The sequence below is a fragment of the Acanthamoeba castellanii genome, assembly GCF_000313135.1.
Source record: "Acanthamoeba castellanii str. Neff unplaced genomic scaffold scf7180000084773, whole genome shotgun sequence".
Taxonomy (NCBI): Eukaryota; Discosea; order Longamoebia; family Acanthamoebidae; genus Acanthamoeba; species Acanthamoeba castellanii.
This window is the reverse complement of record NW_004457270.1, coordinates 48,753-75,158: the sequence shown is the minus strand read 5'-3', so window position 1 is coordinate 75,158 and position 26,406 is coordinate 48,753. Positions and strand designations below refer to the sequence as shown.

The 26,406-nt window shown below is 57.8% G+C and overlaps 13 protein-coding genes across 13 annotated transcripts; 8 read left to right on the top strand and 5 right to left on the bottom strand.

Moving 5' to 3' along the window:
* Nucleotides 1-478: 478 nt before the first annotated feature.
* ACA1_273870 (uncharacterized protein) lies at nucleotides 479-2,159 on the top strand (the record flags this gene model as incomplete). The annotated part of the gene is made up of 5 exons (XM_004333840.1): nucleotides 479-1,046; nucleotides 1,205-1,335; nucleotides 1,451-1,717; nucleotides 1,775-1,928; nucleotides 2,008-2,159. 5 exons carry the CDS (start codon nucleotides 479-481, stop codon nucleotides 2,157-2,159), a joined length of 1,272 nt encoding a protein of 423 aa, XP_004333888.1.
* A 108-nt stretch (nucleotides 2,160-2,267) lies between these two features.
* Nucleotides 2,268-5,597, bottom strand: ACA1_273860 (phosphatase TPTE gamma isoformphosphatase TPTE gamma isoform, putative; the record flags this gene model as incomplete). The annotated part of the gene is made up of 12 exons (XM_004333839.1): nucleotides 2,268-2,733; nucleotides 2,813-2,949; nucleotides 3,042-3,459; nucleotides 3,562-3,736; nucleotides 3,810-3,952; nucleotides 4,075-4,166; nucleotides 4,255-4,340; nucleotides 4,447-4,584; nucleotides 4,723-4,833; nucleotides 4,980-5,090; nucleotides 5,207-5,319; nucleotides 5,560-5,597. The coding sequence occupies 12 exons, from the start codon at nucleotides 5,595-5,597 to the stop codon at nucleotides 2,268-2,270; spliced, it is 2,028 nt and encodes a 675-aa protein (XP_004333887.1).
* Nucleotides 5,598-5,839: 242 nt separating this feature from the next.
* ACA1_273850 (uncharacterized protein) lies at nucleotides 5,840-7,500 on the bottom strand (the record flags this gene model as incomplete). The annotated part of the gene is made up of 7 exons (XM_004333838.1): nucleotides 5,840-6,087; nucleotides 6,205-6,372; nucleotides 6,448-6,567; nucleotides 6,718-6,840; nucleotides 6,944-7,069; nucleotides 7,147-7,280; nucleotides 7,394-7,500. 7 exons carry the CDS (start codon nucleotides 7,498-7,500, stop codon nucleotides 5,840-5,842), a joined length of 1,026 nt encoding a protein of 341 aa, XP_004333886.1.
* A 285-nt stretch (nucleotides 7,501-7,785) lies between these two features.
* On the top strand, nucleotides 7,786-8,175 carry ACA1_273840 (uncharacterized protein; the record flags this gene model as incomplete). The annotated part of the gene is made up of 1 exon (XM_004333837.1): nucleotides 7,786-8,175. One exon carries the CDS (start codon nucleotides 7,786-7,788, stop codon nucleotides 8,173-8,175), a length of 390 nt encoding a protein of 129 aa, XP_004333885.1.
* A 128-nt stretch (nucleotides 8,176-8,303) lies between these two features.
* On the bottom strand, nucleotides 8,304-11,853 carry ACA1_273830 (uncharacterized protein; the record flags this gene model as incomplete). The annotated part of the gene is made up of 14 exons (XM_004333836.1): nucleotides 8,304-8,774; nucleotides 8,844-9,229; nucleotides 9,302-9,442; nucleotides 9,714-9,838; nucleotides 9,929-10,055; nucleotides 10,139-10,230; nucleotides 10,313-10,389; nucleotides 10,461-10,563; nucleotides 10,645-10,751; nucleotides 10,835-10,894; nucleotides 10,978-11,055; nucleotides 11,143-11,205; nucleotides 11,294-11,376; nucleotides 11,487-11,853. The coding sequence occupies 14 exons, from the start codon at nucleotides 11,851-11,853 to the stop codon at nucleotides 8,304-8,306; spliced, it is 2,280 nt and encodes a 759-aa protein (XP_004333884.1).
* Nucleotides 11,854-12,428: 575 nt separating this feature from the next.
* On the top strand, nucleotides 12,429-14,422 carry ACA1_273820 (uncharacterized protein; the record flags this gene model as incomplete). Its single annotated transcript, XM_004333835.1, has 7 exons — nucleotides 12,429-12,830; nucleotides 13,015-13,113; nucleotides 13,218-13,388; nucleotides 13,450-13,588; nucleotides 13,663-13,787; nucleotides 13,865-14,080; nucleotides 14,135-14,422. The coding sequence occupies 7 exons, from the start codon at nucleotides 12,429-12,431 to the stop codon at nucleotides 14,420-14,422; spliced, it is 1,440 nt and encodes a 479-aa protein (XP_004333883.1).
* Nucleotides 14,423-14,467: 45 nt separating this feature from the next.
* ACA1_273810 (DNA ligaselike, putative) lies at nucleotides 14,468-15,497 on the bottom strand (the record flags this gene model as incomplete). Its single annotated transcript, XM_004333834.1, has 4 exons — nucleotides 14,468-14,860; nucleotides 14,916-15,013; nucleotides 15,096-15,284; nucleotides 15,314-15,497. The coding sequence occupies 4 exons, from the start codon at nucleotides 15,495-15,497 to the stop codon at nucleotides 14,468-14,470; spliced, it is 864 nt and encodes a 287-aa protein (XP_004333882.1).
* Nucleotides 15,498-15,689: 192 nt separating this feature from the next.
* On the top strand, nucleotides 15,690-16,368 carry ACA1_273800 (Hypothetical protein; the record flags this gene model as incomplete). The annotated part of the gene is made up of 4 exons (XM_004333833.1): nucleotides 15,690-15,801; nucleotides 15,931-16,062; nucleotides 16,140-16,172; nucleotides 16,241-16,368. 4 exons carry the CDS (start codon nucleotides 15,690-15,692, stop codon nucleotides 16,366-16,368), a joined length of 405 nt encoding a protein of 134 aa, XP_004333881.1.
* A 512-nt stretch (nucleotides 16,369-16,880) lies between these two features.
* On the top strand, nucleotides 16,881-17,798 carry ACA1_273790 (uncharacterized protein; the record flags this gene model as incomplete). The annotated part of the gene is made up of 1 exon (XM_004333832.1): nucleotides 16,881-17,798. The coding sequence occupies one exon, from the start codon at nucleotides 16,881-16,883 to the stop codon at nucleotides 17,796-17,798; it is 918 nt and encodes a 305-aa protein (XP_004333880.1).
* Nucleotides 17,799-18,081: 283 nt separating this feature from the next.
* ACA1_273780 (GTPase of unknown function subfamily protein) lies at nucleotides 18,082-21,295 on the top strand (the record flags this gene model as incomplete). The annotated part of the gene is made up of 11 exons (XM_004333831.1): nucleotides 18,082-18,094; nucleotides 18,221-18,337; nucleotides 18,500-18,606; nucleotides 18,719-18,863; nucleotides 18,954-19,124; nucleotides 19,247-19,495; nucleotides 19,629-19,859; nucleotides 19,938-20,059; nucleotides 20,191-20,374; nucleotides 20,560-20,738; nucleotides 20,810-21,295. The coding sequence occupies 11 exons, from the start codon at nucleotides 18,082-18,084 to the stop codon at nucleotides 21,293-21,295; spliced, it is 2,004 nt and encodes a 667-aa protein (XP_004333879.1).
* Nucleotides 21,296-21,394: 99 nt separating this feature from the next.
* Nucleotides 21,395-22,654, top strand: ACA1_273770 (uncharacterized protein; the record flags this gene model as incomplete). Its single annotated transcript, XM_004333830.1, has 4 exons — nucleotides 21,395-21,667; nucleotides 21,729-21,869; nucleotides 21,935-22,084; nucleotides 22,160-22,654. 4 exons carry the CDS (start codon nucleotides 21,395-21,397, stop codon nucleotides 22,652-22,654), a joined length of 1,059 nt encoding a protein of 352 aa, XP_004333878.1.
* Nucleotides 22,655-22,728: 74 nt separating this feature from the next.
* Nucleotides 22,729-23,931, top strand: ACA1_273760 (uncharacterized protein; the record flags this gene model as incomplete). Its single annotated transcript, XM_004333829.1, has 3 exons — nucleotides 22,729-22,853; nucleotides 22,933-23,155; nucleotides 23,287-23,931. 3 exons carry the CDS (start codon nucleotides 22,729-22,731, stop codon nucleotides 23,929-23,931), a joined length of 993 nt encoding a protein of 330 aa, XP_004333877.1.
* A 696-nt stretch (nucleotides 23,932-24,627) lies between these two features.
* Nucleotides 24,628-26,258, bottom strand: ACA1_273750 (protein kinase domain containing protein; the record flags this gene model as incomplete). The annotated part of the gene is made up of 7 exons (XM_004333828.1): nucleotides 24,628-24,682; nucleotides 24,721-25,294; nucleotides 25,369-25,601; nucleotides 25,670-25,793; nucleotides 25,817-25,979; nucleotides 26,058-26,143; nucleotides 26,231-26,258. 7 exons carry the CDS (start codon nucleotides 26,256-26,258, stop codon nucleotides 24,628-24,630), a joined length of 1,263 nt encoding a protein of 420 aa, XP_004333876.1.
* Between the last annotated feature and the right edge of the window lie 148 nt (nucleotides 26,259-26,406).

Here is a 26,406-nt window from a genome sequence, read left to right as displayed (position 1 = left end):
TCTGCTGTGCTGTGCGTGCTGTCGTGTGTCATGGCGTGCGCAACCGCTGGCACGCACACGACGGGTGTCAGTGACATTGAGCCGCAGTCGCGTGGTGAGTGCCAGGGTTTGTTGCCTGCCTGGTCATCCGATCCTCCAAAGAGAACCAGCTGCAGCTGCTGTGACTCGCCAGGCCGATCGATGCCACGTCACGCAGGTTGCCTGGCAGCCGCGAACATTCTGGGTAGTGCGGCGAAGAAGAAAGAAAGGAACGAGCAAGCAACCACAACAGCGCAACTGTGAGTAGTCGACTGGCCGCTGCGGGTGAGTCCGGCGCGTGGTGACCTGCAGCGTGCAGCATAGCAAGAAGAGGCGGATCAGCCGCAGAGGCAACAGCACAACACCAACCACAAGTGCAGAGAGCACCTGGAGCCACCCCAAATCCAAATCGTTGAATCTCTCCACCTCCGCGGCAGAGATTACTCGATTTAGGGACGAAATGGCGACCAACCCGTTCACCTCATCCCCCCTCTCTTCCTCGGCGGGCTACGAACGAGATGAGCTCGAGGAGTTTCGTTCCTCTACAACTGCAGCCGACGATCACGAGTACCAACGGGTCACCAGCCACCACTCCGTCATCTCGCTCCAGCACCACAACCAAGCCATCACCTCCTCGCCCACCACCATCAGCAGCCCCGCCTTCCCCACACAAATTCCCAATCTCCAGATTGACAGAGATGATGCAGGCTTGCTCCTGCCTTCATCTGCCTCTTCAATGGATGACGACCTCTACCTCATGGCGGAGAAGATGATGCATCTGCCTCCATCATCTGCCGTGGCCCACGAGGCCGGCCACGGGCGGCTGGCTCGGTGGTGTCCGCCCCTGCGCCCGCTGGGCCGGCTGCTGCGGTGGCTCAACCCCCGCATACGGCACACAAACCCATCGGGCGGCTCCCTGGCCGGGTACTGGTACATCAGCGCCGAGCAGCACGTCCTCGAGTTCCTCCTCTTCAACCTCACCTTTGCCGGCCTCCTCGTCTACTTTGGCATCAACCTCGTCGCACACGGTACCGTCGGCTTTTTTCTGTTCTATTTATTATAAATGAATTATATATGAATTATATATATATGTAATAAATATATATATATGTAATAAATATATATATATGTAATAAATAATAATAAAAAAACATATATTTCTTTAGTGTACTAATAATAAATGCAGCGCCGGAAAAGACCCCGGCGGAGCCCACGGGCACGATCATCATGTACGTCCTGGCGGGCCTGCTGAGCCTTTCCTTCCTCTACACCATCTTCTACAAGTGGATGACCAAGAGCCTCATCTTCCTCCTTCAAGTGCGTTAATCTCTCTCGAACACGAGCTCACCAGCCAAAGGTATAGAGTGAGGTCTCACGTGTGTGTCGTGTCGTGTGCGGTGCATCGCGTGTGGCTTTGGATGTGTCGTTGCAGCCGTGCCACGTCATCACGACGGTGGAGCTGTTGGTGCTGTTCGCGCCGCACGGGTCGTTCATAGACATGACGATCGTGTTCAACCTCATGCTCTACTGGGTGTGGAACCCGCTGATCGCGATCCTGCAGCCCGACCTGCGCGACTACAAGCACTTCCGGGACTTGTTCAACTACTTCTTCCAGCACGCGCTCATCATTCTCATCCCCTTCTACCTCCTCTTCACGCGCCAGTACGACCTCTACCACTGGTCGTGGGAGAACCTCGTCGTACGTACCGACCGACCTACCTGAGTACCAGCAACTGTGTTGTGTTGTGTTGAATAGCACCACTGTGGGCTCATCATCGCTGACAACGACGACGACGATGACGATGTGCAGGTGTCGTTCAACTTGCAGGTCCTCTATCACTTCTTCGTGCTGGAGGTCGTGAACCTCTTCGCGTGCACCAATCTCAACTACATGATGGCGCCTCCACCAGGTACCCTCTCTCTTCTCTCTCTTCTCTCTCTCACACACGACCGCACACGACGCACAATCCCTGACTGTGGTTCGAACAGGTCCGCTGGAGTGGTTTGGTCCGTGGTACCGCGTGGTAATGACGTGCCTGTCGTTTGGCCTGACCGTGGGCCAGCGCCTTCTGCTGGTCGACGGCGGCCGGTGGCTTCTCGGAGACATCCTCTATGATCATGTCTTCCACTACTTCCCCTGACCACTGAACGCACATGTACCATATATAGATATAAAAAACAAAGTATTTAAACACACACACACACATACAAAGACCGTTCACATGATGATCTGCTGCGCACTGCCCAGGCTAGTTGTCGTAGTTGTAGTGGAGTCGCACGAAGACTTTGTCCGCCTTCTTGAACGGGCAGCCCTTGTACCTCCCGCGGTCCACGTCGTTCTTGTCCAGCGCCATCACCAGCTGGTCGTCCGTCTTCTTCTCGTTCTCTGTCGTCGCGCTGCTGTCGTCGCTCCCGCCACTCATCGGCACCAACTCGCTGTCTTCTTCTGCTTCTTCGTCGCCTTCGTCTTGTCTTAGCTCTGTGCTGCTGGTTGTGGTCGCGACCTTCTTGGTGCCGCTGCTCCGGGGCGTGGTGGCGCGGCTCGCGCTGGAGCTGTCGGTCATGAACGATGTGTGGATCCAGAAGTAGAGGAAGATGCGCTCCTTGCGCTCGCGCTCGTCCTGGCCCAGCAGCTCCAGCCGCGTGTCGCCGCGCAGGATGACCTCCTTCTCCCGGCCCTCGAGCCTCTCCGACCCGCTCACCGCCTCAAGTTCCCTTTTGGTTGGTTGGTAGTAAGTATTACGTTGTTGTTGCTGGTTGTTGGTTGTTGGTTGTTGTTGTGAAGGTCGGGTACCGTTCGAAGATCATAAACTCTTCGTTGATCCACGACGGGTAGAGGATCATGGGCTGCGCGAGCTTCTCGCCGTCGGTGTGGGTGACTCGGAAGCGCCACTTGGCCTCCTCGCCCTGTTGTCCGTCCACCACAATGAGCTTCGGTTCACACGACACACACGGCGCACACGACACACACGACACACACGACACACGCGACATACAACACGCGACACACACAACACGCGTACAGCATTTTCGAGGCGCCCCCATTCCAGGTCTCTGCTCTCGCCGTCGGACACGGGCTTGAGCGACTCCTCGCCGCTGTCGGAGTCCTCGCCGTCGTCGCCCTCGAGCCCGCCCTTGGCCGCCCTCTTCCGCCTCTTCAGCCACGACGCGATGCCCCGGCCCGACGAGCCCGACGACGAGCCCGACGACGAGCGGGACGAGAACTCGGTCATGGAGTAGCCGTCGCTGCTCGAGTCGTAGGCGGACGACGAGGCGTTGGAGTCGTAGAAGGAGCGCATCGAGGCGGTGGAGGCGTTGACCTTCTTCCGCCAGCCGTACTTGCGGGCCAGCGCCTGGAGCGAGGGCGAGACCTCGACGACGATCTTGGTCAGCGACACCCTGGGCACATGCGAGGGCAGCGTCTTGTTGTTCTTGATCACCCTACAACAACACATCAGAACCTCATTGTGTGTGCGGTGTGTGCGGTGTGTGCGGTGTGTGCGGTGTCGATGCAGTGTGTGTGCGGTGTGTGCGGTGACGCACCATTCAAAATAGCCGATGTATCGGCACTGCGACTGGGTCTCCACGCCCTGAAACTTGCTTCCCTTGGACCAATCGGTCCTCTTGGAGCCGAACAGGTGGAGCGCGTCCTCGGCCGTCGGGCACAGGCCCGAATAGAGCAGCCACGCGCAGATCATCGTGCCCGACCTGCCCTTGCCTGCGTGCGCGCGCGCGCGGGGAAAAGACCGGGTGTCGTGTGGTGTGAGTGAGACAATGAACGCAGGGCACACCAGTAGAGCAGAACAGAGCAGCACCTCCGCGGCAGTGTACGGAGATGACGTTCTCCTGGTGCTGGTGCATCCACTGCTCGGTGTACTCGCAGAAGGCCAGCATTAGGCCCAGCGTGGGCACGTTGTGGTCGGCCACGGGGTACCTTGAACACATGAAAGCAGCACCAGTGGTTATTATTTGTTAGGATTTATAATTTTAATAATGAATAAACAGAAATGTTAATAAATGATTGAATAATAGTAACTTGTTCGAGGGAGTTGGTACCGGATGACCTGGTGGTCGAACTTGTGGTAGTGGGCGCTGTAGTCCCTCTCCTCGCAGATGTTGAAGATCTTGAAGTGATTGCGGTGACGTTTCTGTAAAGAAAATAATGATAGTGAACGCTTGGTTAGTGGTGCGCAGTGAGTGCGGACCGCAATTCCACCATCAGGCAAGCCCTCGGACCTTGAAAAAGCGTGCGACGTCGTCGATGTTGTTTCGGTAGAGTGCCTCGAGCTTGATGGCGGGCACACTCATCACGATCACGCGCGCTTTGGTTGGATTAAAAATAATAAGTAATAATTAATAATAATAATAATAATGAGTCCGATTAGAGAAAGCGAAACCGAAAGAAAAAGCGAAAGCGCTCACACGTACGAGTGATGTAGGCCAAATCGAGATCGAAGCCGTCCTCTTGGAAGCGCTGCTTGTTCTCGCCCACGATATGGCGAGCGGCCACCTGCAGCCGCTTCCGCTGCTTCCAGAGGTTGATCAGCACACGCGACAGACGAATCACTGCGTGTGTGTCGACCGTCCACCGTTGAAAACGTTAACAAATCAATCGCACGCCCGTCAGGCTTCCTCTGCTGTGTGCACTGTGCACTGTGCACTGTGACCTGCTGCACGCCAAGCACACAGGACTTTGGTACGTACACGCGGTGATGACGCGGCCATAGACGCTGAATGAGCCGCCCGAAGTCCAGAACACGATGAGGATGACAATGGAGACGATGATGATGAGAATGTCCAACCAGTTCAGCCAATCTGGATGGCCATCAGATCGCGTTTCAGATAATCGTTGCAAGCCATCGGGCTTCATCATTTGTTTCTTCACACAATGCGCGTGTGCGATGTGTGCGACGTGTGCAGTGTGTGCGATGTGTGCGGTGTGCGGTGTGTGCGGTGAGTACCGCTGAAATAGGATTTGATTCCCCAGGCGTAGAGTCGAACGAGCGCCTCGATGAGCAAGACGAGGATGACGAAGCACGAGAAACCCAATGCAGTGTACCGCGCAGCGGCATCTGATTTGCATTGATGACGATGACGACGACGATGATGAAGAAGAACGCAACATGCGTGCGCACACGTCAGTTTTGGAGAAGAAGAAAGCACAGTGTGGGGAGTGTGAAAACGGTACTGTCTACGGTAATGTCAATGATGGCGAAGACTGCGTCGATCAGGATGATGAAGATGATGACGGCCTGCCACGGCAGCGAGTCCAGTATGACCCGCAACCGCCCACGCGACCGGCTACACGCGGAAGAGGATGATTAATAATAATAAAATAATAATAAAATAATAATAATCAGAGAAGTTGCCGAGGGGGGAAGGGAGTAGTACTGGAGGTGCCCGCGCCAGCCGGGCATGTAGAGCTCCTGTTGCCGCTTCTCCAATTCCTTAAATTGGCGTTCGTGATCGGCATGGGGGCGATTCAGGAGATTTTGTCGGTCGTCTCCTGCATCTCCCTCGTCGTCGACCAGGTGCACGTACGGCACCGAGGACTTGGTCGCCAGTGCCTCGGCCTCCATGGTCTCCCCTTCTCGGCTTCGGTGGGCCACCGCACTTCCGCTTCTTCTGTTCAGTTATGTATTATTTTATTTTATTTCTTTTTGCTAATTGGCCGTTCTTTTCCTTTCCCGTTTCCAACACGTGCGCAGCACCACGCGTGTCGTGTCGTGCGTGTCGCGTGTGTCGTGCGTGTCGTGTCGTGTCGCAGGTGTGGATGAGAATGTCAGCGAACGGGTGTTGTCGCTGTCGCGGGAGGAGATTGTCACTCCTCAAAGACGAGGTGGTAGTCGGCGTTGAGGGAGCGGACTTGGATGCGGACGTGGCACAGCCGGAAGACGGCGACGACGGTCGGGAAGCCCATCACGAAGAAGGCCAGGATCTTGAGCTCGTCCGGCCGCGCGGTGACCACGTAGAGGAGCATCATCCCCACGTAGACCAGGAGCGGCAGGAACACGACCTTGAGCGGCAGGAACTTGCGCACGTTGAGGTGCGGGTTCCTATGCCCGTTGCCTGTGTGCGGTGTGTGTCGTGTGTCGTGTGTGTGTGTCGTGTGTGTGTGTCGTGTGTGTGTGCGTGTGTGTGTGATGAGTCACAGACCGCACACGACGACGATGATGACGAGAGTACCGATGAGTGGCTTGGTGCCGATGAACTTCTCGACGATGAGGTAGAGCACGGTTACGAGGAAAGAGATGCAGCCCCAGCCGACGAAGTTGAGGAATGGTACGCCGTAGAAGAGCCCCGGGTAGTTCTTGTACACCCACAAACTCGCCCCGGTGGCACCCAGCGGGTCGGCTGTGCAATCATCGGCCTTCAGTCGAATTGCAACACAAACAGCATATGCGACATTGTGTGTTGTGTGTAACGCACCGACCAGGTCCCATGAAACCATCAGCCAGGACGTGAGCAGGGCCAGGAGAACGATTTTGGGCGGTGAGCTCCGCTGCTGGGACATGTGCCCATGGCCGTTGAGTATCATGTCCGCGATGCCTGTGAACAACACACACACACACACAGCGAGTCGCAGATGAGCAATCGATGGTGTGCGCGAGTGCGGTGTAACACCATGGTGAAAAAGGCAACCTCTACGCGTGACGCCGGCGGTTGCGTCAAAAGCGTGTTGTGCGGGGGAGCACGTACTGAAGCATGGATAGAGCATCATGTACCACGAGAACGGCACATCGACGGGCACGTAACTGATGCAGGGCGACGAGAGATCGGTGTAGGAGTACGCGCCATAGGGCACGTATCCCGATGCCACACCTGCGCACCATTGCCACCACGATGAGTGTCCACAATTTGATTGACTGTTGTTAGCGCGCAATCAGCGGAAAGCTAAAATTATGAAGATGTATTCTAAACGAACCAATCTCCTCGCTGACCCATGTGATGACGAGGGAGAGCACCACGAACACGAGCGCCATCCGCCAGCCCAGCACGTAGAGCGAATGCACCGCCGCAAACACCACCAACGAGATCGGCATGACCAGGCCTGGTGGCGTGCATACAGTCAGCTTCGAAAGAAAGAAAGAGCAAAGGAAGAGAATGAGTGAGTGATGTGATAGATACCAAGGTCTCGGATCGGGTCGGCGTAGTGCCCAAACTGGGAAATGAGGCCATAGAAAATGTACAGATAAAATAAAAATATACAAAAATAGGAGAGCCCCAGTATGGCGTGGGGCAGGGTCAACAGCTGGCGCCACCTGTCAACCAGAAATATAATAAAATAAAATAAATATTAGTCACGCAAATACTGACGAAAAAAGAGCGAAGACGAAAGGAAGGTCAAGAAGAAGAGAAGGGGGGGTGTACGTACCTGAGGCGTTGGCGGTACTGTTTGACCATGAGGCGCCACGACGGATCGTAGTAGGCGCTCGATCCGCCGCTCTCGACAGAGATCTCTGTAGACACCGTTTCCTCCATTTTGTTTGGCTGTGTGACCTTTTGAATCCAAAATCACCAGATGCTTGCTTGGTGTATTCACAACCGGATCTCGGGCGATGGGCCAGAGTGGCGGGCCGCTCAATCTTACCGCCAAGAACGAAGAAATGGAGAGCGAAAGTTTTTTATCCGTCGAGGAAAATATTTTCTTTCTGAATTTCATGCTTTCCTTTTAGGAGCAACACACCCTTTTGGGCCACCACCAACTGGAGCGTTGTCCTTTTCTATGATAGCAGACTGAGCTGGTGTTAAGAGAGAGGAGACAAGATGACCACCAACCTTGATGCTGCGAAGGAGCTCTACGTGCTGTTCAGCGCTGGAGACTTCGACGGAATGGCGGCCCGCGTTACGGACGACACCGAGTGGTACCTCTGTACGGGAGCCCCCTACGGCGGGTACCTCCACGGGAAGCAGGAGATGCTGACCTGGATGAGGGAGAAGCTCACCCTCGCGTTCACCCGCTTCGAGCCGACTCGCTACTTCGTCGACGGCGACGAAGTGGTAGCCTTCGTCAGCTGCGAGGCCACTGTCCCTTCCACCGGCAAATCATTCGCCCTCGAGCTCGTGCACCGCATGCGCTTTGTGGACGGCAAGCTGTCGTACATGTTCGAGTTCAACCACGACGCCCGCCTGGTCGCCGCCGCTTTCGAGCCCTAATGTATTGGATCTGATCTGATCTGACAATAAACTGTGAAGAAGTGCTTCACCCCAACAATATGACGACAACCATGTATGTTGTCCAAGTGTATGTCCAACAAGGTGATGTACACACGAACATGTCACGCTCATTGGAGGTGAGCGACCAGTCGGGGCAGGAGACCGGCGTAGAGCTTGCCCTCGCGCGCAGTCATGACGCTGGCCAGCGATGGCGGAATGACAGGCGCGGTGTTGGTGGACTTGGAGGCGGAGGTGGCGCTCCGGCTGACGAACAAGAGGAAGTCCGCGATCCGCTGCCAGTCGTTGCGCTCCTGCAGCACTCGTAGCTTGTCCAGTAGGTTCCACAGGTCCGTGAAGTAGTCGTTCACCGCCTTGTTCTTGCTTCCGCCGCCTCCGGGGCTCGTCTTACCCTCCTTCCCGCCATTTGCCACGGCAGTGGCGGCGGTGACCTCGTCTTCGCCCTCGGCGCCCACTCGCCACAGCCGTTGCACGGAGACGAGGACGAGATGCAGCAGGCCCATGAACAGGGGCCGTACCGAGAGCATCAGCATCTGCGTCGGCGCCTTCTTGGGGAGCGAGGCGTCAGCCAGGTCGCGGACCTGCAAAGCAATCCCGTTTAGCAATCGGCCACGATCATTAAGGGAGGCGGCGGTGGTGGCAAGACGTACGGCACGAATGAAGTTTCTCGATCGGGTGACGACGCGTCGCAATCGGTCGACCCGCCTCTGCTCCTTGGACGTGCAGAAGGGCTCAAAGTCGTAGAAGAAGGGCTCCGCGCGTTCGTCGCTTTCGCTGCCGCCGCCTCGCACCCGTGCGATCAGCTGCTCCAGGGACTCGAGAGACGCGCGGCAAGCTAGCGTGCTTGCGTCTTCCTCCTGTTCCGCGTCTTCTTCTTGCGTCCTCGCTTGCTGTTGCTCTTGCGCGATCTGCTTGGACGCGTCGTGCCAGAGCTCGATGGCTGCCGCAAGGTCCTTCTGCAGGAGGGCCTTGGGGTGGAAGCACGGCCGGTAGTCGACCGCAATGAACTGCCAGATGCGGTGCAGCAGCCCCGATTCTGCTGGGAAGGAATGCCTGTTATTCATTCATTCGCAGCTACAAGGTCGTTGTTGTTGTTAGTTGAATGTACCGGGAATGGAGGGTGAGGTAGGTCGGAAGGGCAGGCACAGAGCGATGGCCACGGCGATGCAGCGATCGGCAAAGTCCCGCGGGATGAGCTCGTTGCCCTGCGTGGAGCCGTGGGCCAGGTAGTGCCGCAGACCACCGCCGCCTGGCCGGGTGGCGCACATGGGAAAATGTTGTAAGTCCTCACATATCGGAGTTATAAAAATGTGTGAAAAGGGCGTACATTCGCCCCACTGGAAGAGATCATACAAGGCATGCATCATCGGCCTGCTCCATGCCGTGTAGAACAGGTTCGGACCTGAAGCACCCAATATCACGTGTAATTTAGGCGATGAGGTGCTGTGTCGAGCGTGATGCGTTGTTGTTGTTGTTGTTGTGTGTGTGTTGCGGTGATGCGCCAGATGGGTGTGATTTACCGTTGTCCATGGTGGGGCGGAGGATCTTGTCCAACTTGCAGCCCCTTTTCATTGGGCAGTCGTTCAGGTAGAGGCACAGTTTGCGCATGGAATGCTCCATCAGTGGCAGCAAGACCAAGAGCGCTCTGCGATAGGTACAACGTCACACGATAGGGGAGATGAGCTGCCGGCAGACCACTCTCCAATTCCATGTGAGGTTCACCTCAAGGCGATACCTGTAGTTGTGGCCTTGGGCAAAGTAACGGAAGGCATCGGACCAGAGCTCCTCCTGGCCGGCGACGATGAGGAAGTTGTCCGTGATCACTTCGTTCACCTCGTTGATTTGCTCTGGGCTCAACACATCTGCATTCCACCATCGCACAGCGTCAGTAAATCACGTTCAACCCAATGAGCAAGAAGGTGTTGGTTGGCTGGTTGGTTGGTACCCGGAAAAGCCCTGGTCCCGAGACCAAAGTCGAGATTGTGAACGAAGCGGTGGAAGTCGGTTAGTGGCCGCGGCTCTCCCATCATCTCCTTCCTATCAATCGAGTGACGGATTATGGGTGAGCTCTTCGCATTCACATCTGCGCAGTCGACCCAAGTCTGTCGCAGTCGCGTACCGAAGTGGCGCCGGTGGCGGGGGCAAACTGAAGACGGCCAGGCACAGGAATGTGAAATAGGCACGGTCGAATTGGGCCTGCAGGTCGGCAAAGAAAAGAGTAAGCACGCGCTCAACATTCTGCAAGTGATCGATTTGGGACGAAAAACCTTGGTGGCAAAGCCGTGCCACAGCAGGTTGCGTAGGTTCAGCCCGTCTTGAGTTCCCAACAAGACGTTGAGAACCACCGAGATCGTGCTGCCCCATAGGTTCCTGGACGCGGCGACGATTAGCTGACACGAATTCGTGCGTTTGCAGATCACGCCGGACACAGACACACGCGATTGTACGTACTCGAAGGTGGGCATCTTGAGAATATCTTGGAACTTGCGAGGAAGCGAGCGAGGCACGTCGTTGTTGAAGTACAGCAGATCTCGCATACGGCGATCCATCAACGAAACCTAAGCACAGATTGTGACTCTGAAATGTAAGCAGAAAGCGGTGAAACGGGGAGGAGCGGCGGTGGTGCTTGCAAGAAGCGAACCATTTCCATGAACGCAATCAGAGTATCGCCGTTGTGATGAGCCTCCATGAACGACAGCAGCTGCCATGTGAAGGAAAAAAACGAATATGACATGTTAGCAGGGCTGTGAGTCGCCAAACACCCGGTCAATCAAACCACCTTACCTGATTCTTAGGAATCAACCAGTGGTATTGTTCTTCGTCACAGTACCGCGCAAGGAACTCGTCTATCGTCGAATGGCCCTGTCGAAGAAGAAGAGCGAGCGCTCATCATCAGCGCCAAGCGCTTCATTTACTCGAGCGATGAAGGAGCAACGAGTGTGAACTCACCAGCTGTGCGTGGATGGCCTCGGCAGCCCGCCGAATGTGTATGGCCGTGTGCGCATACGACACCTGGAAGAACGCCGCGCCAAGCAATCAGGCATCACATTCATGGTGGCTTGGAGCCATGTAAAGCGCGGACAAACGAGTGTTTAGTTACCATCTCGGCGTGGGTGCTGGCGTGGGGCGAGGGTTCGAAGTCCTTCTCGTCGCCGGTCACCTCCCGCAATCGGTCCTCGAACTCTGCGTTGAGTGGCCGGAAGTGAAAAAAATCGTTATTAATGGAGTCAAACGTCAGGCCTGAACCGTGTTGGCGTGTATGTAGTGCTGCAGCTGCAACGATCGGTGCTCACCTTGGTCCATGTGCACGAGTGGCGCGACGAAGGCGTCCCACTTGAGCAGCCCGTCGTCGTGGAAGAAGTGGTCCCGGCTCGCCGTGTGTGAGTCCTTCGCAAACAAGATGAACGCAGACTTCTTCGAGAAGGTAAGGAACCGGCTCTTGGCCAGCAGCACGAGCTCGGCCACCTCGTCGTTCAACCGCGCCACAGCCTTGTCTCGATCGTCATCATCGGACAACGACAACGACAGTAGCATGGAGCGGAGCGAGCACAAGGCCTGGGCGGCCCGACCGAAAGCGATGGTCGCCGTTGCGGCGTTGACCGGCAGCATTGCGTTTCCCTTGGCGCGCAGCGTGGCGACTTTCCGCAGCAACGCCTCCATATCCGGCCTGTCGGGCAGAGTGACGATTGTCAGCGCACAGGGAGGGCAGGCCTCGGAGTGACACGCCTGACCTTGAGGGATGGAGCATACCACTGTGGGGCAGAAGCGGCAACGCGCTCAACGTCGACCCATAGCTCGGACTTGGCAACTAACCAGGATTAATAATAAACCAATAAATCAAAAACCTATCATAAAATTACAAAATGTCAGCAACGGAAGGATGGGCACCTGGTGAGGCTTCCATTCTAGCAGCTGTTTGTCCGGTAGTAACCGCTCTGCGCCTCCCCTATTCTAAATATTAGAGGACTGTCTTTCTGCCTGGCATTTGTTTTCCTGAAGGGTTTCCAGGATTTCTCCCATAGCAAGGGAGTGAAGCAGCTCCGAACTGATTAAGGTGGCTTGATGACAAGGCTGGAATCTCGTTTGGTCCGCGGTGCAGTCCCCGGGGCATGTGCGTACGGCTTCCGGCACCGTCTGATCTGATGACCCTCTTCTGTGAGTGCCTGCAGAATTCAACAAAAGAGTTCACTGAGGCCCAGCGTACTCAATTAGCACCACTCCACTCAAACAAAACGATGGAAGGGAGTCCTCGCAACATGCAACATCATCGCCCAGTAGCCCTCGAGGAAGAGGCCTCCATCGTGCAGGTCTACCCACCCATCGCTAAGCGAGAAGGCCTCATGTGGTGGACCGGCCCACCATCAACCACGCCAGAGACGGCAGAATCTGAAGACGTAGTGGTGCTGCCGGTCGTGGGCCAAGTGGTGAGCCGGAGCCGCTTCAAGGACCTGCAGAGCCGCGCCGTGTCGCTTTTCCTGGCCTCGACCTTTGGCATGGAGGACCGCCAGCGGCTGCAGGCCCGCCTGCACCCCTTCTTCCCCAGCCTGCTGCCTAGCACGAACCGCAGCCGCCGTATCGTGGCGCGGCTCCTGCCATGCGACCCCAGCCACACCCTCCAGTCCGTGCCACTCCACTCCGTACCCGGTACCCACCCCACCACTGCAGTTCTATTTTCCTGATTATGTCATAAAATAAGAAAATTGCGATTTACATATTCACCTCTTTCCATTAACAAAAAAAAAAGAGTGGCCGCTGGCGATACCGGCGGACAGTAGTGGGCACTTCAGTGGCGAGCTGCGGGTACCGGTGGGCGTGCTGCAGGCCCTGGGCTATCCGCTGGCGCGCCACGCCCATGGCGGGATCTCTCCTACCGACCCGGCCGGGACACCGCTGTGGATCCGCTTCGGCGTGCGCGCACAGGTTTTCTCGCCCGAGGAGGGCTGTGTGGAGGACCGGGTGCGCACCCTCACCACCGACGACCACCGACGACGGCCGCTCACCTTGTGGTGTGGCTGGTCGTGCAGGAAAGCGAAGCCGAGGGTCAGGCGATGCTGCTCGAGGAGGAGGGCGTGTCGGTTATCTCGGATGTCGATGACACGCTGCGCATCAGCGTCGTGGGCAAGCTGTCCCACTACTTCAAGAGCACCTTTCTCAAGGAGTTCGAAGACGTGCACGGCATGGCCGAGCTCTACCAGGTTTACGCTTCTTTGTCGTGTGCCGTGCCGTGTGGCTCTCACGCGCGCAATCCAATCGCAGGTGTGGGAGAGCACGCTGCAGGCTCGGTTCCACTACGTAAGCGGTACGCCGTGTCAGCTGTGGCAGCCCTTGAGCGCATTCCTCGCCAACAAGGGCTTTCCCAAGGGCAGCTTCCACTTGCTCTCCTTCCGGGTGCGAGGTACGTACGGAGTCGGCCGATGTTTTCGTCAGAGTGAAGTGCTGATCGAGATCGGTGTCGGTCGGCGCGCGCAGAGATGCTGGGCATGGAGGGTCCGTCCCGTCTGCAGGTCAAGACGGCGCACATCGAGAGCCTGCTCCAGCGCTTTCCCCGGCGCAAGTTCATCTGCGTCGGCGACACCTCCGAACAGGACCCCGAGGTGCGCCACATCCGTTGATGCGCGGTGGCGATGACGATGGTCATGATAGTGATGGTGATGATGGTGGTGCCACGCAGATCTACGTGGAGCTGGCCAAGCGCTACCCGGAGCAGGTCAAGGCCATCTTCATCCGCCGGGTGCCCGAGATCCGCAAGCAGAGGCAGCGGGAGGTGGAGGCGGCGACCGACGAGACCGTCCTGCGCGCGACCGTCGAGGAGCGCCTGCGCACCCTGGCCAGCAAGGTCAAGCGCGTGCGGCCCTCCGGGAGCAGTAGCCCGACGGCGGCCCCGCACGTGCGCAAGCGCGACCGGCTGTCGGGCCTGCTGGCGGGTGCGCACCACGGGCAGGGCTCCGCGGGCAGCATCACCGGCCTGGGGCTGCGAGAGCGGTGGCGAGCGAGGGACGATCAGCACCTTGGCAGTAGCACTACGACGACGAGGAAGCGGGACAAGATGGCCAAGCTGCTCCACCGGCGAACCGAGAGCGAAACGACGAGTAGTAGTAGTACAGCCGACGGCGACGACAGACGGTGGGCCGAGCTGGGCGTGGCGGCGCTCGAAGGGAAGACGCTGTGGCGAGTATTCGACGACCCCGGCGAGCTGCTGCACATCAACTTGATGCAAGTCGTGCTGTGAAGTAAAATCTGAAGCATCATTAGTTGCTGCTTGGGCCACACATCATTAGTCGCTGAGCACCGTGGTGCCCTCGTGATGAGCCAATCGAATCCGATAGATCGCGATGTCCTTGGCTCGGTAGGACGGGTGCATGTCGTCATAGCTGACCTGCTGCACGACGAAGCCGGCGTCGGCCATCAGCCGGAAGAACTTCTGCTCGACCTGCAGCGATCGCGTCTCGTGGGCGAGTATGATCTCTCTTCGTCGACGTTGGCTGTCGTCTACGCTCGTGTGGTGGCCGTCGCCCGAGTTGCGCTGATATGTCACTAGGCGGGTGAAGGTGTCGACCAGCGGCTGGAGCAGGTGGTCGAGCCATATCACGTCCGACGCCACGATGAGGTCAAATGGCCCATCTCGTACCACAATGCCAATATCTTCGCCCCACCGCAGCTCGGCCACCTGACAGTGAGTTCAGCGAAGGTGGTCACTGCAAGGGTGTAGGAAGAAAAGCTACCTTGACATCCAGTTCGTGGCCTTCGGTCTTGTTGGCATCGACGTTCATTTGGATGCTGGGCAGCACTTCGCCTAGATCGGTGATCGTCACGCTGGCACCTGCGCTTTCGCCTCTTAGCATTCACAGCTCACAGCATTGACGACAGTAGCGACCCTGCAAACGCAAGGGGTGCGTGCGTACCCTGGAGGCCGAGCGCTATTCCCACAAGGCCGCAGCCTGCGCCCACCTCGATCACGCGCTTGGCCGGCCACTCGTCCGCCCGCAGATCCGGCGCCACCTCGAGGTACTTGGCCAGCGCGATCGACTGGTTGGCCAGACCCCACCAGCATTGGTGAATAGTGAGCGTGCAGCCGCTAGCGGCCACCACCGCTGCACAGGGGAACGCTGGTGAAGGGGACGTACGGCATCCCACACAGAGAGTGCGGTCTTGGCCTCGTGCGTGACAATGGAGCTGGGGTCGAGATTGCGCTCGCCGATGGTCACCCGCCTACCGAAGAAGTGCACGTCGTTGGCCGGGTTGTAGGGGTCGTTCACGCTCCACCTCGTCCCGCGCAACATCAACACCGGCGCCGTCGGTAGCATTGCGATTGTGTCGTCGATTTGTGTTGTACTACAAATGGATGAGATTATCAATCCAAAAAGAAAGAATAAATGAAAAAGAAAAGTGTTTTACGGTTGGTTTTCGTCGCTTGTGCCTCTGCTCCCCATCCCATGAAGATTGTGCCTGGGGGAACCAGCTCTGGCGTTTGATTCACTCTTTGTAGAGAAACGAAGATGGATATACGCCTGGGCAAGAAGAAAGCTGGCGCCTATCTCAATGACTACGACGATGAAAGCCACTGGGCTGTGGGCCTATTTGACTGCCTCGACACCCATCTCGACGCTTGTACGATCTGCTTTCGTCTGGGCACTTACAAAATACGCTTTTATTTTATTTTATTTGTATTTTATTTTTATTTTTATTTTTTATTTGTTCTTTAAAATAAAATAATATTCGTATTGACCTGGCACCCAGTTCTGGTATCGTGGGCTTGTGGAGTGTGCGTGATCGCAACACAGAAGGCGACGCTGGAGGGACGAACAGGTTGCAACATCGCACAGGACTGCGTGCCGGTTACGTGCTGTCCGCTCTGCTGCGCCACGCTCGGTACCCACCTCGCTTTCGAGTAAGTGTGAAGTATGCTGCAATGGTCTCATGCTGCTCTTCTCTTGTCTATGATCCAGTGCGAACCCAAATCCGCGATCGCTATGGGATAGGTACCAGTCTTCGCGCATGTTCGCTTCTTCAACTTCGTCAACTGTTTCTGACACTCACTTTGCTATAGAGGGCTCGTGTATATCCGACGCGCTGGTGAGCTGCCTCTGCTCGGTATGCGCCCTCACGCAGCAGGTGCAACAGATGGAGCACAAGGGAGACCGCCCAGCCCTCTTGTTCATGGACAAGGAACCCTAGCCTCCTCTCTGCCGTCCATCATGTTGTTTGTCTTCTTTAGGCGCTATCGCGGTCCTTCTTGTTAATATTATAAATAAATATTCAACTTCATATCTAGCGGCTACCAATGAATGGCTAGACCATAGAGACCAGGTCGCAGTCGTCGGCCTCGGGTCCCTTCCGCATGTGACCGTTGGTTGCTGACGTGGCCAGACAGAAATCTCGCCACGCTGCTTCCGTTTCCGTGTCCTGCAAATTTCTTCCGCCTGCCGTTGTGGGGTGGTCCTCATTTTCGTCTTCTTGTAGCAGCACACAAGTAGAACAACCACCAACCACTTCACCAACAACCACCAGGCCGCCCACACGGTGCTGTAACTTCTACTCAAAGGTTTGAAACGGTACTGCACACAGCTCAACAATCTTTATTGTTTTAGGATCCAACCCGCAAAAGCCCCCCCCCCATCCACATCTTTTATTACATCACCAAGGCAAGAAGCATAAGAAGAAGCCAACCCTCCCTTGCGTTCTCGAAGATGGCACGAACAAGCAGCAAGAAGGCGCTGAGCAAGGATACGAGCAAGAAGCAGAAGAAGATGGGCAAGTCCAGCAGCGGCCATCAGCTGTGCAAGAGGTGCAGCAGGCGCTTCGGTTCGAAGGCGTGCGCCAAGCGACTGTGCGGTTCGTGCTGTCCTCTGGGAGGTGGTGCCGGGCATGGTGAGCAGTGCGTAGCGCACCTCTCCCTGCGCCGAGCTGCCAAGCGAAAGCAGGGCGCCTTCTTGCTGGTCTCCTCGGTCAATCGCCTCAAGCGCGAAGAAGAGAGATCTGGCCTGGGCACCAGGAAGAAGAGCAAGAAGCCCAAGCTGATGAGCAGCAAGGCCAGCAAGCACCTCGCCAAGCGCTTGAAGACGCTCTCCACCGCCGAGGAGTGCGACGACCACGGCGTCGATGGCGATGAAGTTGAAGTAGTGTCGCAGGAATCCCCTGACCGAGACGACGGCGCGTGGTGCGACGTCGGCGGAGCGGCCACGCTCGAGGCCGTGGTGGCGGTGCAGGCCGAGGAGATCGCCAGGCTGCGGCGGGAGCTCAAGCACACGCGGCACGCGCACGAGCGGCTCAAGCGGAAGCGCGTCAAGGTCGAGCAGGGCCTGTGCATCATCTGCGAGGAGCGCGGCCTCAACGTGCTCCTGGTGCCCTGCGGCCACTGCTACTGCCGCGAGTGCGTCGATGCGCTGCCGTCGTGCCCTGTGTGCCGCTCCAGCATCCGCAAGCGCCACAACTTCCACCCGCCGGCCTACGTCTGCGACGACGCCGTGTTGGCCATGGTACCGCCCAGCCTGCCCACGGCGCCCAAGCCGACGTCGCCTGGCGCCGCGGCGCTGGCGGATGAGGCGGATGAGTTCGTGCTCAGGCGCCGCAGCGCCGCCAACCCGCATCGCATTCTCTTCGTGTGACGCGTCGAGCAAGGCGTGAGTGGAGTTCACGACTGTAGATAGGTGACAACCGTCGCCATGAAGAAGAAGAACAAGAAGCTTGGAAGAGCTGCGCTGTACATACTCGGGCAGCCTTGCAATGTAGCAATTTCCCAAATATTTTCTTGGAAACATTTCCTTGTTTTCTGCTGGCTTTCCTTGTTCTCTGTTATTTCCGGTGTTGCTGTTTCGTTCAACGCGAGAGATTCGGCCGATCGTGTGCATCCGGAGAGGAATCGTGTCCTAGTGCTGGGCAAGAATCAAGATGGGACGCAACAGTACGTGTTCCTCCGAACGTTTTGTTGATTGCAATTTACAGCAATTTGCAATCGCCAAAAACATCAAAATTGGAAATGCGAGATTTGACATGTCCGTTTGTGATGGTTTTCGTGCACGTAATACAGAACAACATGTGAGCAAGCGGGAGCAGCTGCGCAGCAAGAACAAGAACTACAAGGCGACCAAGGAGAAGCAGAAGGTGCAGAGCAAGGAGGGCAAGAAGGATCCCACCAAGCGAAAGGGTGCGCACCATGAAAGTTCCTTTTCATTTTATTGTTACCCTCACACCCGCTGGGTGGAGGCCACCCTTCTGCCCTTTTTAATTGTATTTAATTATAATGTTGTTATATTAATTATTTTGTTATCACGAGTAAATTTATTTATTTTATTTTCAATCTACGCAGAGCTGAAGAAGGATCCGGGCCTGCCCAACTTGGATCGCTTCAAGCAGACCTTCACCGCGCGCCTCGAGCGCATCGCCGAAAAGAGCGAACGCCAGCGCGATCGCCAGGTACCCACTCGTATCCCCTTACAGCCCCGCCAAGCCACCACTAACATAGAGGTGCGTGTGCGTGTGCGTGTGCGTGTGCGTGTGCGTTGCGCAATGTGTGATGATATCTCAGAAGAAGGATAGGGAGCGTGTGCTGGAGGAGCAGCGCAAGCAGATGTCGATGCACGAACTGGTCAAGAACGCCATGGACCGCGAGCGATCGTTCTTCCAGAAGGAGGAGGGCAGGGGCGTGGAGTCCCTCCAGACCATGACCGACAGTACGAAGGCCTCCTCACGCGCATGCCCGTGTAGTGGGTGGTGACTGGTCCGCTGGGCTGAACGTTACGTTCGTGGTCGGTGCCTCGCAGGCTCCAAGAAGGCCTTCTTCAGGGAGTTCAAGAAGGTGGTCAAGGCCGCCGACGTCATCTTGGAGGTGCTCGACGCCCGAGATCCGTTGGGCTGCCGGTGTCTCGACGTGGAGCAGATGATCATCACCCAGGACCCCAACAAGAAGATCATTCTCATCCTCAACAAGATCGGTACGCGCACATCATTGTACTCCATAGGCCAATCAATCACTGGCATTCTCACTTGAGTGTCACCGTGTGTCGCGTGTCGTGTCGCGTGTGTCGCGTGTGTCGTGTGTGTGGTTATGTCCTAGATCTGGTGCCGAAGGAGAATGTGGAGAAGTGGCTCAAGTACCTGCGAAACGACTTCCCCACGCTGGCCTTCAAGTGCTCGACCCAGAAGAAGGGCAAGATCGCCCAGTCGACCGTGTCCCTCCAGTCCGCGTCCTCCACCTCCAACATGGAGACCAGCGAGTGTCTCGGAGCCGACGCGCTCATCCAGCTCCTCAAGAACTACTCGCGCTCGCTCAACATGAAGACCTCCATCACCGTCGGCATCATCGGTACGTGCAGCACTTTCAATTTCTCAATTTCTCACAATATTGACAGTTGTATAAGTATTTATTTATTTACATGTTTATATATTTGTTTGTATATAAATATATATTTATATGGCGGTGAATGATTGTACCATAGGCTACCCGAACGTCGGCAAGAGCAGTTTGATCAACAGCTTGAAGCGAGAGCGCGCCGTGGGCGTGGGCGCCACCCCCGGCTACACGCGCGCCATGCAGGAGGTGCACATCGACAAGCACGTCAAGCTGCTGGATTGCCCCGGTATCGTCTTCTCCGAGAGCTCGTCTGAGTCCGACCTCGTGCTCCGCAACTGCATCAAGGTCGAGCAGATCACCGACACCGTCAAGCCCGGTACCCCACTCTCACACTTTCATTTCTCGTCGTATTTCTTCTTCTTTTCTTCATCTTACGCTTTCGTGGTTACGCCAGTCGACCTGATCCTCAGTCGATGCCGGAGGGAGAAGCTGATGGAGCTGTACAAGATCCCGATCTACCACGACACGCGGGAGTTCCTGTGCCACATCGCCCACAAGCGCGGCAAGCTCGGCAAGGTACTACTACCCTGCTGTCACGACCACCACCACCCACCCACCACCCACCACCCACCACCCACGACGCCGTGGTGGCGTTGTTTGGCTGCGTGGGAGTCACTTGCTGAGTGATGTCGCCGGGTGGCATGCAGGGTGGCGTGCCCGAGTACGAGGCCGCGGCGCGCACGGTGCTGCAGGACTGGAATTCGGGCAAGATCGCGTTCTACACGGAGCCCCCGAAGGAGAGGAAGGGCATCCACGTGTCGGCGCAGGTCGTCTCTCAGTTCTCGGAGGAGATCAAGCTCGACAATATCTTCGTCAACGAGGATTCTTCAGGTAAACACGACACGCACGACACGCACGACACGCACGACACGCACGACACGCACGACACGCACGACACGCACGACACGCACGACACGCACGACACGCACGACACGCACGACACGCACGACACGCACGACACGCACGACACGCACGACACGCACGACACACATTAACGATGTTTCTCGTGTCTGCAGTGCTCTCTGGTCTGGCGGACACGGACAGCGGGCGCTTCATGTCGATGGGCACCAGCGTCTTTTCGTCGACTGTCGACACTAATCTCATGCGGCACCTGGGCACCGAGATGGAGGACATGGGTCAGGACGACGATGACGACGACGACGACAAGTCGACCGCCCAGCAAACGCGATACCTCGTGCGCGGCGACGAGCACGCGTTGGCCGCCGCCCTGCTGCCGCGGGCGACGGCATGCTCGAGGAGGAGCAGGCCTACGACGCCAACGGCAACAACGCGACGCTCATCCAGCAGCGCAAGCTGTTCGAGGACGAGGACAAGATCAACCCGCAGACGCAGAAGGACCGCAAGAAGTACCTCAAGCTGGTCCGCAAGATGCGGCGGAAGGGCAAGGAGACGATGGGCATGGCCATGCTGGGCGAGGGCGAAGAGGAGCAGGAGGACGACGACGGTGGCGACGACGATGGCCTGGACGATGACCTGAACGGTGGCGGGCCGGTGGTGGACACGGTGGAGAGCGTCACAAGCCGGCTGGGCCTGTTCACGCCGGACGACCTGGTCAAGTTCCTCGAGACCAAGAAGGCCATCAAGGACCTGAAGAAGAAGAAGAGCCGGAAGGGCAAGCAAAAGGTACAGGACGACGACGAAGAGAAGGAAGAAGAAGGAGGTGAAGGTGACGGTGGCGCCGGCATGGACGAAGAAGAAGAGGAGCTGTTCGATGTCGACGAGATGCACTAAAGCAAGCCAACAGCGATTGGCCAACCTAGTGGGTCACAAACTACTTTTGTGTCGACTTGTCCAGGACAACATTGGCACTAACCGTGAAGCCTACAGCCGATGATACGCCAACACAACACAACACAACACAACAACACAATGAACACGACAGCGACAGCCACGTTTCCTCCCCACCTCTACTTTGCCCTGCTGAGTGCGGTGCGTGAGTTCCGGGTGCCCGGGTGCTACGTCGACATGGTGCAGGACACGGGGGTGGCCACCTTCACCGGCCGCCGACCTCAGGTCGTCTCTGCCGGCAAAGCCCAGTTCGAGCAGGTCGTCAGACGGCTCCAGCGGGAAGACCTGGCCAAAGCCCAAGCCCACGCCGAGGAGGTACGTACCACCACCCACACATGCCACACACAAGGCAACTGACTCTATGTACTGAATGTAGGGTACGACCCCAGGACCGGTCTACGAGCCTGTTCGTGGTGCGGTCTCGCTGCCCACCAGCAGCCATTCGCCCAAGGTGGTGGCGTCGTACAGCTGGAACATGGCCGATCCCGATGAACCCTACGCCATCCCTGGCCATCTGGTAACAGTTCACGCGCACGCACACATGCCCCCGGCGGGTGCTGATGTTTTGTTTGTTTGTTGCAGAGCACCTTTTCCAAACCGGAGACTCCACTGAGCCTGGCCGCCGATGACGGCGGCGCTCACGACCCCTTATCGTGGGAGACGGCCCGAGGCATGGCCACCGCCATGGAGCCCATCGTGGTGGCCTGTTGCGCTCTCGACCCGACGTTCTCGGTGCGTCTCCTCACGCACACGGCACACGGCACACACGGCACACACGGCACAACTCACATCCATCGGTGCGTTCAGCTGTCGGCGTGCCAGGTGGTGACGGACCGCAACAACCTGCGCAAGATCTTCAGGTGGGCCTGTGGGGACAGGAGCCGATGGAGGATCGACCTGGAGAAGGTGGCGCCCGACACCATTGCCATGCTGCGCTTCGACCTCTCGGAGGAGGGCCAATCCGAGCTGCTGCAGCGCAAGCGCAGCGGGTACCGATTCGAGGACCTGTGCTGCGCCGGTGATGATGGTCGTGCCAGCGCCAGCTCGGACTCCTACCGCGCGGTACTGGAATTCGAAACGGCCGGCATCCGATTCCTCATGCGATGCGAGATCGACGCTGCCATGGCCCCGCAGGAGTCTGACGAGCTCCTCGAGTTGCAGCTGGCCCAGCTGTCGCTCGCGGCTCGGCCCCTCAAGTTGGCAGGCAGTGAGCTGGTCTTTCAGCGCTCGGCCTGGCCTAAGGCGCCCGAGTTCGTCGAGCTGACCTCCATGATTGACCAGCGCTTCGAACACCCCAGGTAAAACGCCGGCCTGAGTCGCACCACCGACAAAGCACCAACACCGCACTGACAGGGGGAAGTAGGGATTTGAAGGAGATGAAGGACAAGTGGTTCCAGGCCTACCTCGCCGGTGTGCACACGACGGTGTTCGGCCTGAAGCCGGCCAGGGACAAGATGGTGGTGGAGTCCACTGTTGAGCTGAGCCCCTCGGAGCTGTTGCAGTGGTTCAAGGCACCGACACCCCACCATAACGTTGTGCAGAGTTTGATGAATTTGTATGGTGCACTGGCGCGTGCTAAGGAATTCAACACATGTGGCGCAGATGGACGTGTCAAGGGAGCTCACGGAGACGATGAACGTGGTGGGCTTCGTAAGGGAGTGCCTGGCCGACGAGCCCGTGGGCGCCGTGCATTCGCTCTACTTCGAACCCACCGACCCCCAGCCGGGGATTCGGTTGCGCCAACGGCGGGTCACTGCCGATCGGGCCTTCCCGAGCTACGTCTACGAACAGCAATCCTACGCCGTCATCGACGCGGCCACCCACCAGGCTTGACCTTCCTTTCTCGGCGCAAAACGTTTCCTTTCTTTTCCCTTCTTTCCTTTGTGCTGGTGTCTCTTGGGTTCTTAAGAACAGGGTGGTCTAATGACATGAAGTGCTCGGGCGTCAGGGTTGCGGTCATGTCGATGTTGCTGGCGGTAGTTGCAACGAGCTTAGCTGTAGCGGAGAAGGAGCATTGCAGCTTGGCCCAGGAACTGGAGGAGGAGGCGGTTTTGCTCGAACGCCACCAAGACGTGGTGCACCACCACCCTGAGAGCGAGCACACCACAACCAACGCAGCAGAGCCACAACAAGCGCAGAAGCCCGGCCGCCTCACCGAGAAGCAGCGCCAGCAGAAGCGAGAGCAGCGGCAGGCGCTCAAGGAGTCCGTGGTCGCCGTCATGCGCGCACAGGAGCAGGCCTTCGAGGCCCAGCGCGACGAGCTGGAGGCCAACAACGACAACTATGCCGGTGAGCCCGAGTTCGACCTGGTGCTGGGCGACATGCAGCTCAAGATGGCCCGACTCGCCCAGCAAGAGCAGGAAGACCCGCGCCTCCGCCTCAACTACGCCCTTTCCGTCCCTGTGCCCGCCTTCAAAGAGAAGAAGGTCGAGGCGAAGGGGCAGAAGGTGGGTTGGGGCGGGTCGTTGGAGGTCCCCGCGCAGGGCATGGAGAGCCGCGGGTCGTGGTCCTGGGGCTGGTCGAAGTCGTCGTCGCAGGGTGGTGGCGGCAAAACCAGCCGACCACGCGCCGACTCATAAGAGAGTTGATAAATAATAAATAGATTACATTTAATAAATAATGCTGTGTGTCGTGTTGTGTCGTGTTGCGGATGAGGGGGGGGGTACACGCGTGCTAGGCCTTGTGAAACTTGCCCCAGGCGAGCCGGTTGAGGGTCTTCTCCTTTCGCGTCGAGCGGGAGCCGTCGAACGACTGCTGCCGCTGCGGATGCGGCGGCTGGTCTTGGGTGGCCTCCGGCTCCTCCTCTTCAGTGAAGCCGCCCACGCTTTCGCTCAGGCGCAGCAGCTGGTAGGGGTCGATGTCGGCGATGCCCATCCGTCGGCCCAGCGCCGCCGAAGTCTTGACCGCCCAGTCGCCGCCGTCCGATCTGGACCTCCCCATCTACTCGCTCCACCTTCTCGCCCAGCCGCGAGTCCGCCGAAGTCGCGCGAGTGGGCGACTTCCTGCGTCGGGTGGCCAGCGGGAGCGAGCTGCGCATGCCCTCCGGGATGCTGCTGTAGCCCGAGCACGCGGCGCTTCCGCTGTTGGTCCGCGGGCGACCCTCTTGGGCGCGGTCGTCGAGGTAGTGGTGGGCTGGAGCAAGGCAAGGGCGTTGGTCAGGGCGCCCTCGTCGCAGGAGCGCGTTTTGATGGCGGCGGAGCGCGGGTTCAGCGAGCCGAAGGCCGAGTAGTGCAGGTCGAGCATGGACGAGGTGAGGAGCTTGCGCGGACTGCCTTTTATTCGCCGCGGAGCTGAACGCGGTCATCTTGCCACTCCCGGCCGCCGCCATCTCTGGGGATGACGGCGCCGCGAGACGGGGCGACACGTACTCAGTCTTGGACGGGGCCACAGGTGTAACGCTGGGTTCGGCTGACTCCACTGACGGCGGTGAACGCGTGGTCACGCCCGACGACGAGGCGTAGGGCGCCAGGGCGGTCAGGGACTGCGACGACGCCATCACTTCTTCGGCCACCTGCATGGCCATGCTCGTCGGAACCGCGGCCGCTGGCGAGCTGGAGAGGGAGATTCCGCCGCTTCCGCCGCAGCTGCTTGAGTGGGAGAGCGTGGCCGAGAAGTTGGAGGTGGTGGGCGAAGTGGTGAGCGAGGAGGAGGTGCGCTGCTGCGAGGGAAACAGCGACTCGAGCTTGTGGTAGAGCTCGCGGAAGGTGGGCCGGTCCTCGGGGTTCGCCTGGAGGCAGGGCAGAATGATCTGCGTGAAGATGTCGTCAGGACAGCCGTCGGGCTTGGCCAGCCGCACGCCCTGGAGCACGGCGTCGACCACCTCGCGGGTCGCCATGCCGGCGTAGGGCAGCGCACCAAAGCTGAAGATCTCCCACACCGTCACACCGAACGACCAGACGTCGCATTTGCCCGTGTACGGCTTGCCCATGAACACTTCAACGGCTGCGCCCCATCACATCAAAGGTCAGTTGCTGTGCTATGAGGAAAAGAAGAAGAAGAAGAAGTTGCTACGGTACCCGTCCAGCGCACAGGAATGGTCTTCATCTGTTGCGGGTTGAGCTCTTCGGTGGAGAGTCGCGACAGCCCAAAGTCGCACACCTTGACGCGGTAGACGTCGGATCGCTTGATCTCGAGCAGAAGATTGCGAGCGGCCAGGTCGCGGTGGATGATGCCGTGCTCCGCGAGATGGTCCATGCCCGCAGCGAGGTCCTTGGTCATCTGTATCAGCGACTCCACGCTGACCGCACCTCTGTGAACGTTTGCGGAGCGAGCCGGTCAGTGCAATGCGTGGCGGCGACTGACGGTGGCGCTGCGTACTGGTTCCGGATCAGATGCTTGTCGAGAGATCCGTCGGCCATGAACTCGGTGATGATGAAGAGCTGGCCCGGACCCTCCGCCAGGCCGAAAAATGTAACCACGTTCGGGTGTCGCCGGAAGACTCCTGAGCAGGTTCAATAAGGCAACCCAAGAGTTCGAACGTGTGGGTGATTAAGATCAAAGCGAAGCGTTTAGTTGAGCGAGGTTTGAGGGAAGCGTACGACATGATCTGCGCTTCGGCCAGGAATGAAGTCTTGTCGGTTGATCGGACGGACTTGATGGCGACCGTTGTCGTTCCTCGTAGTCGTCCCTATATCGGTGGGCACCCAGTCATCAGCCTTGGCTGCAACAAACGTATGAGGCGGGAGGAGAGAAAAGGTCACCGTACCTCCCACACGTCGCCGAATGCGCCCACTCCCAACTTATTCACAAAGGAGAGGTCGTTTTGACTGATCGTGGCCTTCACCGAATCTTCTGCATGAATGGAAGGTTGAGAGTTGAGAGTTAGGGTCGGCAGAACAGAAAAAGAAAGGAAGAAAGCTCTTGAATCTGCGCTCGTACTTCGCGGAGTCGCCGGGACTCGCTGCATATAATTGTACACTGCCAATCGGACGGAAAGAGGCAGACCCAGTTCCTGTAGGGCGCCAGAGCCATCATTAGATGATGGCCGTAAAAGACTACAAGACATGGGGTGACGAACGAACCTGAAGGTCATCCTTGGTGAGGATTTGCAACAC